Here is a 16,861-nt window from a genome sequence, read left to right on the forward strand (position 1 = left end):
GGATCTAGGGAAGCCACAGGATCAGAAGTGACGTTGAGGGGAGGGCAAGAGCCATTCCTCACCTTTGAGCAAAGTGGGTTTGACTCGCGTGAGTGTGAGACCCGCCCCCCAGCCCTGCTCCACACACACGGGGTCTGTGTCCCCTTGCCTTCCCTCCATTAAGTACAAAGGTGTCATATTGAAGATCTGCTCCTTCATCCAGCAAAACACTCCCAGGGCACCTCCCTTGGCTGTGCTCCCAGCACAAGCCCTGCTCTCTGGACCGTCCCCCCAGAGGCGATGAACGTGTAAACTGCAGGCTGGGGACCGGGTGGCTCAGGAGGGCTCTGAGCAGGACACGGGGCACTGCAGGAGTGAGCCCTGCAGACCCCGGGGCCGGGCCGGCCAGCGGTGGGGATGCAGGCGGGACAGTGGGGGGCCGGGCTGCAGCCTCGCAGGGGGTAGCAGGGGAGGTGCCGTCCACAGGGTCTGTGGGGCCTTGGGTGGGGCCTTGGAGAGCGTCCTGCTGCCCGGCCGAGGAGGGGTTGGGGGTCACAGGGCGCCAGGAGTTGTCCCGTTGTCGGGGATCCTGAGAGTCGGAACATGGCCAGGGGTGTCCGCCGGGTTTCTCACTGTTAATGTGCCCTTTCCCTCTGTGATTACGGAGTAATCCATGGAGAGATATCGGGGCCTGTGAACGCCCTGCTCCGCAGAGACCTTCCACCCGTGACGGTCTGTACCAGAGTCACTGACTCGTTCTGTCCTTCGTTCGTTCATTCATGCATTCATTCATTCCTGCTGTCCGTTTGACACCGTCTGTAAAGCAGACCCCTCTCTCCTTGCTTTAACGTCAGTGGCTTCGATTTTTTTCAGTGTGTTATAACTTATTACTGTCGCTGAGAGCGCCGGCTGCAGTGCGTTCGCGGCTTCTCCCCTGGGCGGTGGGGTGAGCAGCTGCAGGGGGCGGGGGCAGGACACGGGAGACGCCGGCCTGGGTGGCAGGTGCCGGAGGGGCTGTGGCCTGGCCCCGAGGACAGAGTTGCAGCTGCGGGTGTGAGGGCACCTGGAGGGCGACCCCAAGGGTCTGGGCTCGAGCCAGAGACGGCGGCTGTGCTTCACCACGACGGCGTGATGGCGGGGTGGGCCATGGGGGTCGGTCAGGCCAGCGGCTCATGCTGGGAACCCCCCATCGGCTGAGAGACGGCCGCGCACCCCTCGGGACATGGGAGCAGGAGAAGAGCCTTCCGACCAGAGGCTCGGCCCCCGTAGGCGGCTCAGTAGGCCTCCTCCACCCAGCGTCCCCAGAGGGTCTCCACCACCCCCATGACGGGCGACACAGCCATGCTCCATCACAGCCTTGTCTCCCACAGCCCAGGCCCGCGGGCCCCTCCCGCTCGCCCTGGGCCACACCCCACCCCGGCCAGACCTCCTCCCGCACGGTGACTTTCTCCTTCGGGTCTGGGGCCTCCTTGGCCGGCGGTCCTGGCCCGTGGCCGGCAGACAGCCTGAACCTCAGCTCTAGGCTGGTCTATTTCCCTCACATCCACGGGCCACGGGAAAACTAAGGCACCAACTTTTATGGCCATGAAGACTTTGCCAGAATATTCTGTGCGGTTTAGGGGCTGTGTGACCTTAACCCCCAGGCAGACACTGTCCACCCCCCCAGTACAGCGGGATGTTCTCGTTACAAATACGCTCCGGAGTTTCGGTTCCTGAATACCGGCTTGTGACGGGGGCTGGGTGCTCGCACAGCAGTGATTCATGGTTCCGAGCGGGGCCTGGGAATCGGCATTTAGAAAGTGGTTTCCCACCCCCTACCCCCGGCGTGTCATCTCCAGACAGGTTTGGGAGCTTTCAGTGTAAGAGGGGAGGGCGTCCTAGCCCCACAGAGGTTCTCTAACTCCTTGCTTACACAGAACAATTAGTACGACCTCTAGCCGACTGGGGCCAGGCAGCTCGTCACACACGCCAGGTCGCACAGAATCTATTTGAGGACAGAGATGCAGGGGGTGGAAGGAGAACCTCTGGCCTCCGCCCTCAAGAACTCAAGCCTATTTGGGTGAGACAAGGCTGTCACAAACGTGGAACAGGTAAGAGCCTTTCTAGAGCAGATACAAATCAACGTATGTATTAACATTCCGAGAACAGAGGGCGTGTGGCTGGCAGGCAGGGTAGAGGCGGAGCAAGGCTGAGTCTGAAGGAGAAAGAGCGTGAGAGACTCCAGGTTGGGGAGACGCTCATGTTTACACCCAAACTGTTGGCCCATCTGCTCCTGTCGCTTACGGAGCCGTTCTCCGGAGAGAGGTGCCCGGGCTGGGGTGCCGCTGCCAGGCTGCAGCGGGGGGTGGTTTGCAAGGCACTGTCTCGAGCAGCAGAAACAGCTCCCTGTCTGCCTTGGTGAAAAGCCGGGAACATATAAATGGAGGAGGTCAAGGTCGTGACCTGGAAGGCAGCTGGGTCGGGCTAGCGCGCAGGGAAGTGAGACGCACTTGGCCAGATGGGCGCGTGTCCCTTTTGCTGCAGTGCGTGCCTCATCCTGAACAGACCCTGTCCTGGGTACCCAAGCCCCTTCCAGGGCCATTCGTGTCCCCCCACTTCCCCAAGAGAGGGCTTTTCCCCACATGTCCCCACGGTGAAGGGCGTCCGCGCTCACGGCGGAGAGATGCGGGGCCCCGCCAGCCACAGGCCGTCCTTGTGAACTGGGTGCGTTTGCTGCAATCCAGGGTCTCCCAAGCTGACCTGCTTACCAGAATCTTCTGCGACCCTTGTTCAAAACAGATTTCTGGGCCCCAAACGACAGCTATTGAATCAGACTCTCCAGAAGAGAGGCTTTTTAAACAAACCAACTCTGTGGACCGGGTGAATTTGGGAAGCCTCAGTAAACCACACACTCCCTCTTACCCACGGGTGACCCAGGCCACCCTCACCCGTGGGCGGCCCCATTCATGACTGGGCTGGGCTGAGGGCCGCATTCTGGAAAAAAAAATTTTTAATGTGTTTTTCTGTCTAAAGATCAGTAGTGATAACAGTAATTACTAACCTTTATCACCTGTGCGCCAGGCACTATACTGGGGTCTTTTTTTCAAATGAAGAGCTGGAATTATATTTTTTCTAGTTTTACTGAGAAATAATTGACATACATCAGTGTCTACACTTAAGGTGTACAGCATGATGGTTTGTTTTATATTCATTGTGGAATGATTGTGACAGTAGGTTTAGTTAACATCTGTCATCTCATAGAGACAGTGTGAAAAAAGAAAAAAATTATCCTTGTGATGAGAACGCTTAGGGTTTACTGTCCTAACAACTGTCACATATAGCACACAGCAGTGGTGGCTATAGTCATCATGCTGTACACTACGTTCCTAGTATTTATTTATCTATAACTGGAAGTTTGTACCTTTTGACGCCCTCCCTCCTGTTCCCCCTCCCACCATCCCCGGCCTCTAGTAACCACAAATCTGATCTCTTTTTCTGTGAGTTTGGTGGGGGGTTTTGTTTGTTTGTGTCTGTTTTTGGATATTTTTAGATTCCACGTATCAGGGAGGTCATATGGTATGTGTCTTTCTCTGTCTGACTTATTTCACTAAGCATAATGCCCTCCAAGTCCATCCATGCTGTTGCAAATGGCAAGATTTTCTTCCTCTTTACAGCTAAATAATATCCCATTGTAGATAACGTACACCACATTTTTCTTTCTCCATTTCTCCGTTCATGGACACTTAGGTTGTTTCCATGTCTTGGTTATTATGAATAATGCTATAGTGAACGTATCCTTTGGATACGTTCCCAGAAGTAGAATTGCTGGAGCGTATGGTAGCTCTATCTTTAATTATCTTGAGGAAGCTTCATTCTGTTTTCCACAGCGGCTGCACCAACTTACATTCCCACCAACAACGCACAAGGGTTCCCTTTTCTCCACATTCTCACCAACACTTGTTATCTCTTGTCTTTCTGATGATGGGCATTCTAACAGGTGTGAGGTGATACCTCGTGGTTTTGATTAGCATTTCCCTAATGATGAGCGATGTTGAGCATCTTTTCACGTGTCTGTTGGCCGTTTGTACGTCTTCTTTGGAGAAATGTCTATTCAGATCTTCTGTCTGGTTTTTTAAAATATTTATTTATTTTTATTTGGTTGCGCTGGGTCTTAGATACGGCATGCGAACTCTTAGTTGTGGCATGCATGTGGGACCTAGTTCCCTGACCAGGGCTCGAACCCGGGCCCCCTGCATTGGGAGCGTGGAGTCTTAACCACGGCGCCGCCAGGGAAGTCCCTGTCTGTTTTTTTTTTTTTTTTTTTTTTTTTTTTTATTTTATTTATGGCTGTGTTGGGTCTTCGCTTCCGTGCAAGGGCTCTCTCCAGTTGTGGCAAGCGCAGGCCACTCTTCATCGCGGTGCGCGGGCCTCTCACTATCGCGGCCTCTCTTGTTGCGGAGCACAGGCTCCAGACGCGCAGGCTCAGTAATTGTGGCTCACGGGCCCAGTTGCTCCGCGGCACGCGGGATCCTCCCAGACCAGGGCTCGAACCCGTGTCCCCTGCATTGGCAGGCAGACTCTCAACCACTGCGCCACCGGGGAAGCCCCCCTGTCTGTTTTTTAATAGGATTATTTGGGGTGTTTTTTGTTTGTTTGTTTGTTTCGCTATTGAGTTGCATGAATTCTTTATATATTTTGGATATTAATCTCTTATCAGATATATGGTTTGCAAGTGTTTTTTGACCATTTTGTAGGTCGTCTTTTCACTTTGTTGATGGTTTCCTTTGCTGTGCAGAAGCTTTTTAGTTTGACGTAGTCCCACTTATTTTTCATTTTGTTGCCGTTGGGGGGAGTGGCTTTTTAAAAATTGTTATCGCATGTAATCCTCCCAATAACATAATGAAGCGTGTGCTGCCGCTGCCCCTATTTTTTCAGACGGGGGGGGGGGTGGTGCGCAGAAAGAAGGGAGGTTAAGCAACTCGCCCAAAGGCACGTGCAGAGCTGGGTCGGAATCAGACTCTTGACCTGGGTCTCCTGAATGAACTCACTCACGCTCTAATTGTGAGCTGGCCAGCCAGGTCCCACCACCACGCTGCCCCAAGGACAGGGCCGAGAGGAGGGCGTTGCAGCCGGTCCCGAAGCCCCTGGTAGGTGGGGCAGTGGGGTCAGAGGTGCTGGAGGCTAACCCCGCCCCCCCCGTCCCCAGGTACTGGAACTCCCTGAGCAACCTGGTGGCGTCCCTGCTGAACTCTGTGCGCTCCATCGCCTCCCTGCTGCTGCTACTCTTCCTCTTCATCATCATCTTCTCCCTCCTGGGCATGCAGCTCTTTGGGGGGAAGTTCAACTTTGATGAGATGCAGACCCGGAGGAGCACATTCGATAACTTCCCCCAGTCCCTCCTCACCGTCTTTCAGGTATGGACTCTTCTCTGCAGGGATTGTGCTCTGGGGGCAGGGCCAGGAGCCGGGGGTGGGGGTGTGGGGGTGTGGGGGGTGGGCGGGGGAGGCAGGAGCTTCCCGCCCACTCCCACGGGGCAGCCAGAGCCAGAACAGGTCGGCCACAGGAGCCCAGGACAGTCTGTAGCTCTCCTACCCCGACCCCCAGGAAATTCCGCTGTTGGATGGACCACTGGGGAAAAAAAAGATCCAATTAAGCGGCTTAAAACCTGTTTCTTAGCTGTGGAAACCTTTATGCAAATACATTCTACATGGAAGCCCAAAATATCAACAAAGGAAAGTGGACGGCCCTTGCTGGGGAGGGGAAGGGGATGGGTGTCTTTCCTACCCTTCACGCTTGCCCCCAGGAAAATACGACTACCATCGAATTTGTGACTTCACGGATATGTTGGCTTGGGGCCAAGCTAAAGTAGCACTTAAGTTTAAAAGTAGATCGATTTACAGATTAAACTGGGTAATACGTGGATGTTGCCCAAATCTTAAAGATGGTACCCAAAGTCCTCACGTTTGGAGGAAACCGGGGGACCTGGGGCCCCTTAGTGGACACGCTCACCTTGATGACTTAACTCGAGGGTCAGCCACTGAGCACTGTACCTGGGGGTAGGAGGTGTTTTGCCCAGGAAGCTCTTTTAGTCAATCAGGTACTCTGTGCCTGTGGCCACGCACTCTGTCTAAGGAGAGGGCTAGACTTGAGGGGGTCACAGCTCAGAGCCCTGGGAGGAGAACGGGGGGCAGGAGGCGGGGGAGGAAGAGAGAGATGTCAGACGTTTCTGTCTCGCAGGGGGCTGGGCAGGGGAGTTTCGGGTTTGCTGCTGGTCTAACGCTGTGTCCCTTATTGGTGGGACTGTGTCATTCAGATCCTGACCGGGGAGGACTGGAATTCGGTGATGTATGATGGGATCATGGCTTATGGCGGCCCCTCTTTTCCAGGGATGTTAGTCTGTATTTACTTCATCATCCTCTTCATCTGTGGAAATTGTATCCTTTGCTCCTGCCTCCCCCCACCCCGCCCCCGCTGCCCCAGCTCTCAGCCTGCAGCTCGATGCCAATAGGTGTGCCCCGCAGGTCCTGACTTTGGGGGGGGACCCAGGGCCCTCCCCCCAGGGGAAGCAGGCTTGGGAGAATATGTCCAGCCCAGACCACCTCAGCGGTGCAGGTGTCTGGGTGGGAGCCGGGAGCCTGGGCCCAGGGGGGGATGCGAGTCGTCCCCCAGCCTCCGATTCCAGGAGTGCATCCTCGCCGCGGTCCAGACGAGCAGCCCCCAGCCCGGTGTTGTGCTTGCAGCCACTCACTCGGACCCCGATGTGCGCACTGGCTGCGCCAGCCCAGGGCCCCTGCCCGGGGAGGACAGAGCCTCCGCCCCGGAAGTGACGTTTGCCTGTCGCCCTGCTCTCGGGCCAGGGTCCCTCCCTCTGAAGCCACTCTGCGGGATGTTAGCCACAGGCAGAGTGGACAGGCCACAGGCAGGTTCCCGGGTCCCGGGCTGCTGGCGCCCCTCTTCCCATCCTGTCCCTGCGGGTTGTGTGCAGAGGGGCTCGGAAAGTAAATCACAGAAGATCTGGACACAGAGGCCAGCGGGAGGCCTCGGGCACACCCAGGGCTGCCCACCTAGCGTCCTGGGAACGGGGTGGAAATAGCAGTGCCTCCGACCTAACGGGCCGGGCGAGGCTGAACAGGATAGCGCACGCCCAGCCCCTGTCCTTGCGGGGCCGCGGCCCTCGCTCCCCGTGTGAGCCGGAGCCTCCCGGGGCCTGGGGTGGAAGGTGGGCCTGACCAGCGTTAACCTCTCGGCTGGACGGGCTCTGATCCGGCTCTCTGACCCACGGTGCCTGCGTCCGAGTCTGGGGTGGGGGGAGAAGAAAGGGCAAACTCCGCTCCAGTTAGGAGCTCAGTGGACCCTCCCAGGGCCTCTGTCTGAACAGGGTCGCAGCGGGAGGGGCAGGGCGAGCGGGCACCTCCTGGCGGCGGTAATGACCACTCTGCACCCCGTCCCGCTGCAGCGCTGCTTACGGTGTCAGTCACAGGCGGTCATCTCGAAACCGGCAGTTAAAGAGCGAGGCCCGGCTGCCGGCCGCGCCGCCCCTGGCCCCAGCCTGCCAGCGGGCCTGCGCTCGACCCCTCGGAAAACCCCGGGAAGCTAGTGGGGTGATGGGGCTCGGAGCCCCTCCCCGGGGGGAGCTCTGCCCCCGCGTGTCCTGCCCCCTCCCGCCCCCGTGCCCATCCACAACCCCAAGTCCAAGGGTCATTTTCTTTAAGAATGGGCACAAACAGATATCCTACTGAATGTGTTCTTGGCCATTGCCGTGGACAACCTGGCTGACGCCGAGAGCCTCACCTCTGCCCAGAAGGAGGAGGAAGAAGAGAAGGAGAGGAAGAAGCTGGCCAGGTAACCGCCGGCTTCCGCGGCCCAGCCTGGGGTGCCGCTCCCCTCGGCGCTCAGGAGATGCTCCGCCCTGCCTGGCCATCCCTCCTGGAAGGGGGCTGGCTGGGGGCTCTCTGTGTGAGTCGAGCCTCTCCCCTAATTCCTGGGCATTGCTCTAAGCGGGGACCACCGTGAATTACAGCTCTGGGAAGGTGTGTGGCCCCACCTGTCCAGGAAGGTTCTCTATTGAGAAGGGAGGTCATGAGAGGTGGTGGGAGTAGAGGGGAGGGCGGGGGGCGGCAGCCGCTCAGGGGAGAGGTCCAGCTCCAGCTGAGGAGCGATGAGAAGACAAGCCAGGGCCCCACTCTGTCTTCGTCCTTGTCTGCGTGGACTGCCACGGGCCACACCTCTGCTGAGTACTGGGCAGGGTTCTCCAGGAACCTTTCTCTGGGTTAGACGGGGACTGAGCCGCTGAGAAGCTGGACTCTTCGACTGAATGCTGGACAGAGCCGGGTGGGGACAGAGCCGGATGGGACAGAGCCGGGATGCGACAGAGCTGGGATGGGACAGAGCCGGGTGGGGACAGAGCCAAGCAGGGAAGAGCCGGGCAAGGACAGAGCCGGGATGGGACAGAGCCGAGCGAGGACAGAGCTGGGCAAGGACAGAGCCGGGATGGGACAGAGCCAGGCGAGGACAGAGCCGGGATGGGACAGAGCTGGGATGGGACAGAGCCGGGCTGAGACAGAGCCGGGCTGGGACAGAGCCAGGCGAGGCCCAGCGCCCCTGTGATTGAGCCGCATGGCATGGGCCCCAACAGAGCACAGGGCAGCTCCCTATCAATCTGGCCAACATCCCTTTCTTTTCCCTCCTGCTGACTGGCCAGGACTGCCAGCCCAGAGAAGAAACAAGAGGTGGTGGAGAAGCCGGCCGTGGAGGAGACCAAGGAGGAGAAAATTGAGCTGAAATCCATCACTGCGGATGGAGAGTCCCCCCCTGCCACCAAGGTGAGGGGCCGAGGCCCAGGGGAGGAGGGCACGGTCCTCCTGGGCCAGACACCAGGGGAGGAGAGGGAAGAGGGGCTGGGGAGGGTGGACAGCAGAGCTGGGTGCAGAGAGAAGGAAGGCCAGCCTTCTGCTGGTGTCCTGAGGGATGTGTGTAAAGGAAAAAGGGTGTGTTTCTGAGTCGACAGCTCAGCCTAGACTAGGGGGCAATTTCAAGGCTACCCGAAGCCTCTAAAGCTGTGGACGTTGTCTGACTGGACCCTGCTTCTCTCCTTGGCTGCCTAGATCAACATGGACGACCTCCAGCCCAACGAGAATGAGGACAAGAGTTCCTACCCCAACCCGGAAACCACAGGTACCAGCCCGCAGCCTGGCCTGGGGTGGGGGGGGGGGTCTGGGGGTGGACACCCAACTGTAAAGCCACGTGCTGGCCCCAGTTCCCCCACAAGCAGGGGCCCTGCCAGATCCCCCCGACTCGGCTGCAGCACTGCCGGTTATCCTCTGGAGGGCAGGGTACTTTGCTCCTTGTTTCCTCATAATAACAACAGAAGGTTGAATGCGTCGTGTTTGAGCGATGCCTTTGGGTCTTTTGGAAGCTGGATTCCATATACATTTAAGGTTTATTAGAGCCTATGTTGTAAAATCATTATTAAGTTACATAACTTGTTAGGATAACATATGTCACAGCATCTTGCTCACTTAATAATAAATCCCAAATCTGTCCTGTCCTCACCCGGAAGGCGGTGCTGAGAACAGCGTGGCCACCACCGCTCGCTGCTCTGCAGGATGCGTTCAGAGCTCTGCCGTCTGGTCCGTAAACTGGCAGGCAGGCCCCCTGGAGAGGGTTTCACGTCAGGAGCCCATCAGCCCCCCTCAGGAGCCACTTCCCTGCGTCAGGAAACCACACCCTGTGTGAGCCCTGACCTGCCCTCCTTCTACAGAGAATTGCAGATGTTATCACGAGCTTCAAGCTCAAAGTCACGACACACCGTCAAGGCACCGTGGGTCTCACTGACACCCCTCCCCGCACAGGTTGGGCTGTGTCGGGTCACAGCCCCTTCGGGAGCCTGAGAACCTTCTGCATTCGTGACCGCGCCCGGCCTCCTTTTCCCTTTCCCTCCGCAGTCTGTCTGCTGGGAAAGAGGGTTTGGCTTCCTGGGGCTCGGACAGAAAGGAGGGCGGAAGGGTGTCCGTGTGCCGGACACCAAACCTTTTGAAGCCTTAAAGCCCTTCTGGGCGGAAACTATTACAGAATTTCAAAGACAGACCAGAAATATCCACCGAATGCAGCGGGCGGGTCTTGCCTTGATCCTAAAGGAGCAAATAAACTTTTAGATGACATTTTGAGGTAATGGGGGGAAATTGAATATGGACGGGGAGCTAACTGATCTTAGGTAGGTTTTGTTAATCGCGGGACCCCCTGCAGGAGGCGCCTGTCCCTAGTCCCCACAAAGCAGCCCCGCTGCCCAGCAGTGGCCTTTCAGGCCTCCCCTCCTGGTTCAATCTGCAAAGCTCGCCGGTTGGTTGGAGCCTCCCAGCTTTGTATACACTACATTTTAGAAACATCACCTCACCCAGGAAGGAAAGCTTTGTGCCAAGATGGTGCCTTTATCTAATTGATTCATTTATTTGAGTGAACATACAGATGTGCTTAAGAGTCACTAAGGGCTGAAAATTAATAAGTACACGTGAAAAGGAAGTGAGATGACACCAGAGAATGTGTGGCTCAGTCCAGACGCTGTGGGAGAGGCCTGGGCTGCTGCAGGGGCTCTAGGAGAGAGCAGTGCGGGGAGGTGGGGCGGCGGGGGGGTCGCAGAGCAGGTGGTCCCGACTGGGTCTGCGGTCGGGGAGCTGGAGAGGGAAGAAGTTACTTCCGGACCATCCTGTTTTCATGGACACAGAGCTGGACAAAACCAGGGGGACGTCCATTCATTGACTTAATAACTGCTTATAAAGCACCTACTGTGTGCCGGGCCCTGGACCATGGGGGACAGAGAAGGCCACTGCTCTCGGGGGCCCCCATTGTAGTGGGAGGCAGACAAGGAGCAAGAAAGCAAACCAACCAGAAAGGAAACACCAGGAAGAGCATAAAACCAAGGGCCGTATTAGAGGTACCGAGTGGGCGGGGCTGCCCTGGCTGTGTGGTCACTAGGGCCCCTTTGAGGATGTGACCTCTGGGCTGAACCCTGAGTCAGAGGAACCAGGTGTGTGGAGATGATTGAGGGAAGAGCTTTCTAGGTGGAGGGACCAGCAAGCACAGAATCTCGGGCAGTCGCACCTGTCTGCTGTGGGACCAGAGCAGGCACAGGGCCGGGGGTGGGGCAGGAGACGGGGCAGGAGCAGGTGGGACAGCCCCCAAGGCCACGCAGAGGGATGGGTCCCGGCTGATGCTGGGGGGACCACGGGAGGTTCTCAGCCCACGTCTGACTTACCTTGCAAAAGACTCGCTCTGGCTGTGGTGTAAAAACAGAGTAGGCTGGGGCAGTGGGGATGCTTATGCAGCAGTCCAGGCAGGGTGATGGCGGCAGGGCAGGGGACCAGCTGGAGACGTAGAGGGGGCGGCCCTTGGGGGTGTTTGGAGGCAAGGCCGGCTGGACAGAGAAGCTGGAGAGGTGGGAGGGTGAAGGCGGCTCTGAGGGCCGAGTTGAGCCAGTTGAGAGAAGGTGTCAGCGCGGGGAGTGCGTCACAGCCTTGCTCTGCAGGTTGGCCTTTTAGGGCGGCTGGACTCTGGGGCTGCACAGAGGCCTGGATGCTCCTTGAGGGCAAGGCCATGGCTTTGCATCCAGTGCGCTGTGCACCCGAGGTGTCAGAAACAGTATTTTGACTTGAACCGGCCGTGAGCAGAATCACCGCAGTGAGCATGGGGCCCGGGGCGGCAAGGCCCGAGGGGGGGCATTTAGCCCTGCCCGCCACGTTTTTCCTGCTGAGTTCTGGAAGCGCCATCTGGAAAGCAGCCGGGCCTTGCTTTCCCCGCTTCTCCAAGCCTCTGAGAGCTGCGATGAGATAACAGCACCGAGGGGTTCCACGGGCCTCGGGCGTCTGGGCGGTTGGCTGCCCACCCCAGAAGGAGCTCTACCTGACTTCCCCTAACCCGTCACCTCTCTCCTCACGCGTCGTACGTGCAAAGCGTCATGTGCCGGCAACCTTCTGACCCTTTACAAGTTTGGTTTGTCCTTCCGCAGTAGTTTCCTCTTAAACATCGCTCGCAGGACAAAAGAGTACACACGATTCTCCACAAGGACCTTAGAGGCGCACAAACCTGGCAAACGTGTTTTTCTATAAACACAGATGATTAAATAAGCATTCAATTACCTGTTCTCAGATATTACTGAATAAGAAAGTGTTGGGTCATTTAGAGCAAAACTGGAAAGAGGACAGAGCCAGGCGGGACCTGAGATCCTCCAGTTAAATTCCACGTATAGATGCCATGATGTAAGCCCACTCTGGCTTCACTGATTTTGCTTTAATAGGAGACCTTGCCAAGGTTAGTTAGGAAGCTTCAAGCCTCTCCTGGACGCCATCTTCCATTGTGTGCCGCTCTTCTGCTGAAAATATTCATTGCCTGCCGGTCAGCTCTGATTACTCGAGGGAGGGAATCTGATCTGTGCCTGTGATCTGCTGGTCCTCCAGAGAAGCCTTGGGTCGTTGGTTGCCTCTTGCTTGATAAAGAACCGCTTTCCATGCCAGGCTCTTCTGCTCCGCCCCACCTGGCTCCGTGGTAACCGGGAGGGAGCACAGACCTGTGGCTGGTCCACGAGGTCCACTGCCCAGAGCCATCTCTCCACCGGACCTTCTGCACAGTCCCCTTCCTCATAAAGCCAGTGTTGTTAAATCATCACCAGAAAATGAGGCTTCCACGTGCCAGGGGGTTTCTCTCTGCAGGGCTTTCAGCACATGAAGAGATGGAGCCAGGTACATTTAAAGTCACGCATCCGAGGCGTTTTTGTCCCAAGTGCCAGGTGGGTGTGGGAGGCCGGAGGTGCTGCTGGGATTCACGGGAAGGTCCTTCCTGGGTGCAGGGACTCAGGAAGGCCGGTGAAGGCGCTGCCTGAGCCGGGGGTGCCCACAGCTCTGCGGAGGGGCTGACGGGCAGGTCAAGCAAGGAGAGAGCTGAGCCGCCTTCATGGGGCCCCCGGACACGGGCTTCAACAACAGAACTTCATCCTCTCACAGCTCTGGAGCCTGGAAGCCAGACATCGAGATGCCGGCAGGGCCGAGCTCCCTCCAGTGGCTCTGGGGAGAGTCCCCACCCTGCCGGCCAATGCAGTCCCTTCGAGCTCCTCGGCTGTTGCAGCCTCACCCCCATCTCTGCCTCCGTCCTTCTTCCCCGTGTCTCCTTACAAGGACAACAGTCCCTGGAACGAGGGCCCACCCTCGTCCACTGTGACAGCATCGTAGCTAATGACATCTGCAAAGATGCATTTTCCAAAATAAGGTCACATCCTGTGGCTCCGGGTGGGCATGGGTTTGGGGGGACGCTATTCAGCCCACTACAGTGAGTGTTCAGAGGATAGTTTGATGTGAGTGGAAGGTCTTCTGGGAAATAACAGGCAAAGAGCAGACAGACTGAGGAAGATGCTAGACACTAATTTACAGTCTTGGAGTGTCTACCATGGGCGGAGATTGTAATAGCACCATTCTGAGGTACATACGTGCTATTATCCCATCTCACGGATGGGGAAACTGAGGCACAGAGACACTAACTTAAACAGCCAGAAAGAAACAGAGCCAAGATTTGGCTCAAGGCATGCTCCTAACTTCCATCCCCTTCTAAACATTTTTAAGTACCTTGGACAAGAACCGGGTATGCAGTTTCCTTCCATGGCCAGTGAGCTTGTCTGCCTGTGGTCCACATTCAGTGTGGCCGCTGGCCTGGTGAACAAAGTGCTTCTGTAACTGGTGTCAGCGTCTAGACCTTTGGACGGAGGGCCTGTTAGGGCAGGATTACGGCCCGACTGCCCTGCAGCACAGTGTTTTCTTGTATTTTCAGGCATAGGGAGAATGTTGACTTTAAGCTCCTGGAACATTCAAGGATGGGGTTGTTTGCCGGGGTGTCAGGTCAGCTGAGCCACGCCCTTTCCCCTGCCTGCAGTCCAGAAGGGCAAGGACACTTGGCAGTGCCCCAGTCTCACCTGGTCACCTGTCGCTAGTGCCTGACAACTAGAATGACCAACCATCCCGATTTGCAGGGGACTGAGGGTTTCCTGGGATGTGGGAATTTCCATTTAAAAACAAGGACAGGTTTTGAGTTGGTCACCCTACTCTCAGCCCCCTGTCGTGTGCTGCCGGGGAGTCTTCCTCTAGCAGAGATGAGCTCCAGCCGTGCCCACGGGGAGAGAGCTGGGTGTCTTGGTTGGTCCCCTTCGTTTCCAGAGATGTGGATGATGTCTGATTCCTGTCCGTAGGAAGGCATCTGGAAGTAAGCAGCGCGGCGGTAAAAATAAGCGGGAGCCGTGGAGCTATTTAGAGCGGTGCTTTTTTCTTGCAGGAGACGAGGATGAGGAGGAGCCTGAGATGCCCGTGGGCCCCCGCCCACGCCCCCTCTCTGAGCTGCACCTGAAGGAGAAGGCGGTGCCCATGCCAGAAGCCAGCGCCTTCTTCATCTTCAGCCCAAACAACAGGTGTGTGGACGGGGCTTCGCGCTCTCTGTGACGCAAGCCCGGCAGGTGTCAGCGCCCTCCAGCCTCTGGGTGGGCCTGGGACTCTCCCAGCTCCCCACAGCTCGTGTAAGCAGGCACGGATTTAGGGAAGAGGGTCCTGGATTCTGAATCAGAAGACCTGGGTTTGTTTTTCTCTCCGTTTTGTGAAATGTGTAAACTCTATTTCTATTCTGTTGGTGATTACATTTAACTTAACAAAGCCTAAAGTTGAACAAGGTCCTAAACCTTCTCCTGCAAAATAGAAGGAGTTAAAATATTTAGACTACTTTAACTCCTCCCAGCCCTCCTACCTTAACATGTTATGGTGGATGAGTATTTTGGTCCCGATCTTTATTTCCAACACGACAAGTCAGACATGAGTACCTGTGTAGACTGTGTATGTTTGGATTTACATACCACTTACTATTTTATCTGTTCACCATTTTTTATGCATCTCAATCCATCCTTCGGCAATCATTTTCTTTCCTCCTTAAAGTACATTCCTCAGAAGTTCTTTTATGGAAAAGTCACTTGGCCTCTGTTTATCTGTAATCCTTTTCATTTCTTGTGCTTGAAAGGTAGTTTGACTGTGTACACACTTTCAGGTTGACGGGTTTTAGCCTTCAGCGTGTTAGATGTGTTATTCCACTGTGAAGTCGGAATTCCTACGATTGTTCCTTTGCCAGAATCTGCCCCTTGTCTCCAGCGGCGTTTAACATCATCTGCTGTCTCTGGGGTTGTGCACTTTTACCACCATGGATTTCTTTCCATTTATCCTGCTTGGAATATGTTATGTTTCTTAAGTCTATGGATTTATATTTTTGTCAGTTCTTGAACGACATTAAAGATTAGGAAAAGAATAGCTAATGCTTGGAAAGTTGCAGGATAGTCTGTCTACACACTGCCTCATCTTCCTTCTCTCCAGCTGGTCCAAGTAGACACAAGTTACACCTTCCCATTCTGTCCTTCCCAGCTCACACATTCACATCTTCATATCATTCATCTCTTAGTCTCTCGGTTGGAATTCTAGGTCATTTCTTCAGATATATCTTCCAATTTCTCAATTCTCTCTTCATCTCTGTGTTACTGTGTAAACCAGTTTTCACATCAGCTTATATCTTTTCACTTCAGACAGTTCCAGGTCTTGCTTGGTTTTCCAGCTCCATCTGTCTATGTCTGAGTTTCTTGTTGATTCATCATCTTTGTGGTCAAGTCCTTTATTCCATTAAACATTTCAAATATAGCTGTTCTATAATGTGTATCTGATGTTTCCAGTATACACAGTCTTTGGGGAGGGGCCGTCTAAGTCAATTATTTGTAGTTTCTTCGATTCCCATCTTAGTGGCTTATCTTCTTGAGTGTTTAATGATCTTTGATTGTGACCTCAATACTTCGTCTTAATCAGCAAGATTCCCACGGACCTAAATTAGGACTGGGAAGCTTTCTTCCAGATGCTCCTTGGGGACACTGGCTCCGCCTAGGGGTCCCGGGCTCCTCTGCCCCACCTCCGACTTCCCGCTCGAAGTTTCTTGACAGCAGTGCTGCCACTGGCCTCCTCAGGCGCCTCTGCCCATCCTGGCTGCATGCCACACAGACCCCAGCTCGGTGGATCGGCTTGTTTGTTTGGGGAGGATTGCTGCAGACCTTTCCTAACTCTCATGAAACCAGAATTGTCTCAGAAAGCTTGTCCTTTCCAGGATTTGGTGCTTCTGCATCAGTAAGGTCTCTCAGAGCATTTAGTCAGCCATACGCCAGGAGCAGAAGCCTGAAGACCGGGTTCAAGCCCTGGCCACACACAAGCACACACACACACACACACACTCACAGACAGACACACACACAGAGACACACACACACACAGACACACACACACACACTCACACACAGACACACACACAGAGACACACACACACACAGACACACACACACACACACTCACAGACAGACACACACTCACACACAGACACACACACACACACACACACACACACACAGTGTCTGGGCAGGCCTGTCCTTCCTGGTGTCAGTGGTTTTTATCTATAAAATGAAGATGATAATCACACCTTTCTCCCCTCCTACTGTCGAGATGAGACAGTATAAATGACACCCTCGGCGTCCGAGGATCTACCGTGAGCGCTCGGGGTCAGGTGTGTCGTTCTTCGTCATTGTGCCGAGGCGCGGGATTGACTTACTGCCACGGAAGCAGGTCTCCTCGGAGTCTGGGCGCCCACCCTTCTGGGGGGCTCTGTTGCTCCCTGTACGTAAACATGTGAAGCGGATCTCACAAAGCCGTTATTTTTAATGATGGGAAAGACGTCCGCGAACGAAAGCTGGTGGATGATGTCACGGCAGTGTGCGAAATGTAGGGGTTGCCAAAGGTCTCAGGCGCTGCCCCGAGGCCCTGTGGGTGGGCACACGGTGTGGCGGGCGGTGAGGCTGGCGCTT

General features: G+C 55.6%; 1 protein-coding gene across 24 annotated transcripts in view; it reads left to right on the top strand.

Annotated features, from left to right (window-relative positions):
- Positions 1-16,861, top strand: part of CACNA1C (calcium voltage-gated channel subunit alpha1 C) — a 559,192-nt gene that overhangs the window by 462,811 nt on the left and 79,520 nt on the right. For all 24 annotated transcript variants that reach the window (XM_082422029.1, XM_082422051.1, XM_082422040.1 and 21 more), the window contains exons 14-19: positions 5,165-5,372; positions 6,272-6,392; positions 7,686-7,800; positions 8,660-8,780; positions 9,063-9,132; positions 14,266-14,398. In XM_082422029.1, coding sequence (XP_082278155.1) covers positions 5,165-5,372; positions 6,272-6,392; positions 7,686-7,800; positions 8,660-8,780; positions 9,063-9,132; positions 14,266-14,398 — 768 coding nt within the window. The remainder of the gene's footprint in view (positions 1-5,164; positions 5,373-6,271; positions 6,393-7,685; positions 7,801-8,659; positions 8,781-9,062; positions 9,133-14,265; positions 14,399-16,861) is intronic.

The sequence above is a fragment of the Balaenoptera physalus genome (assembly GCF_965194825.1).
Source record: "Balaenoptera physalus genome assembly, chromosome: 13".
In the NCBI taxonomy this organism is placed as follows: domain Eukaryota; kingdom Metazoa; phylum Chordata; class Mammalia; order Artiodactyla; family Balaenopteridae; genus Balaenoptera; species Balaenoptera physalus.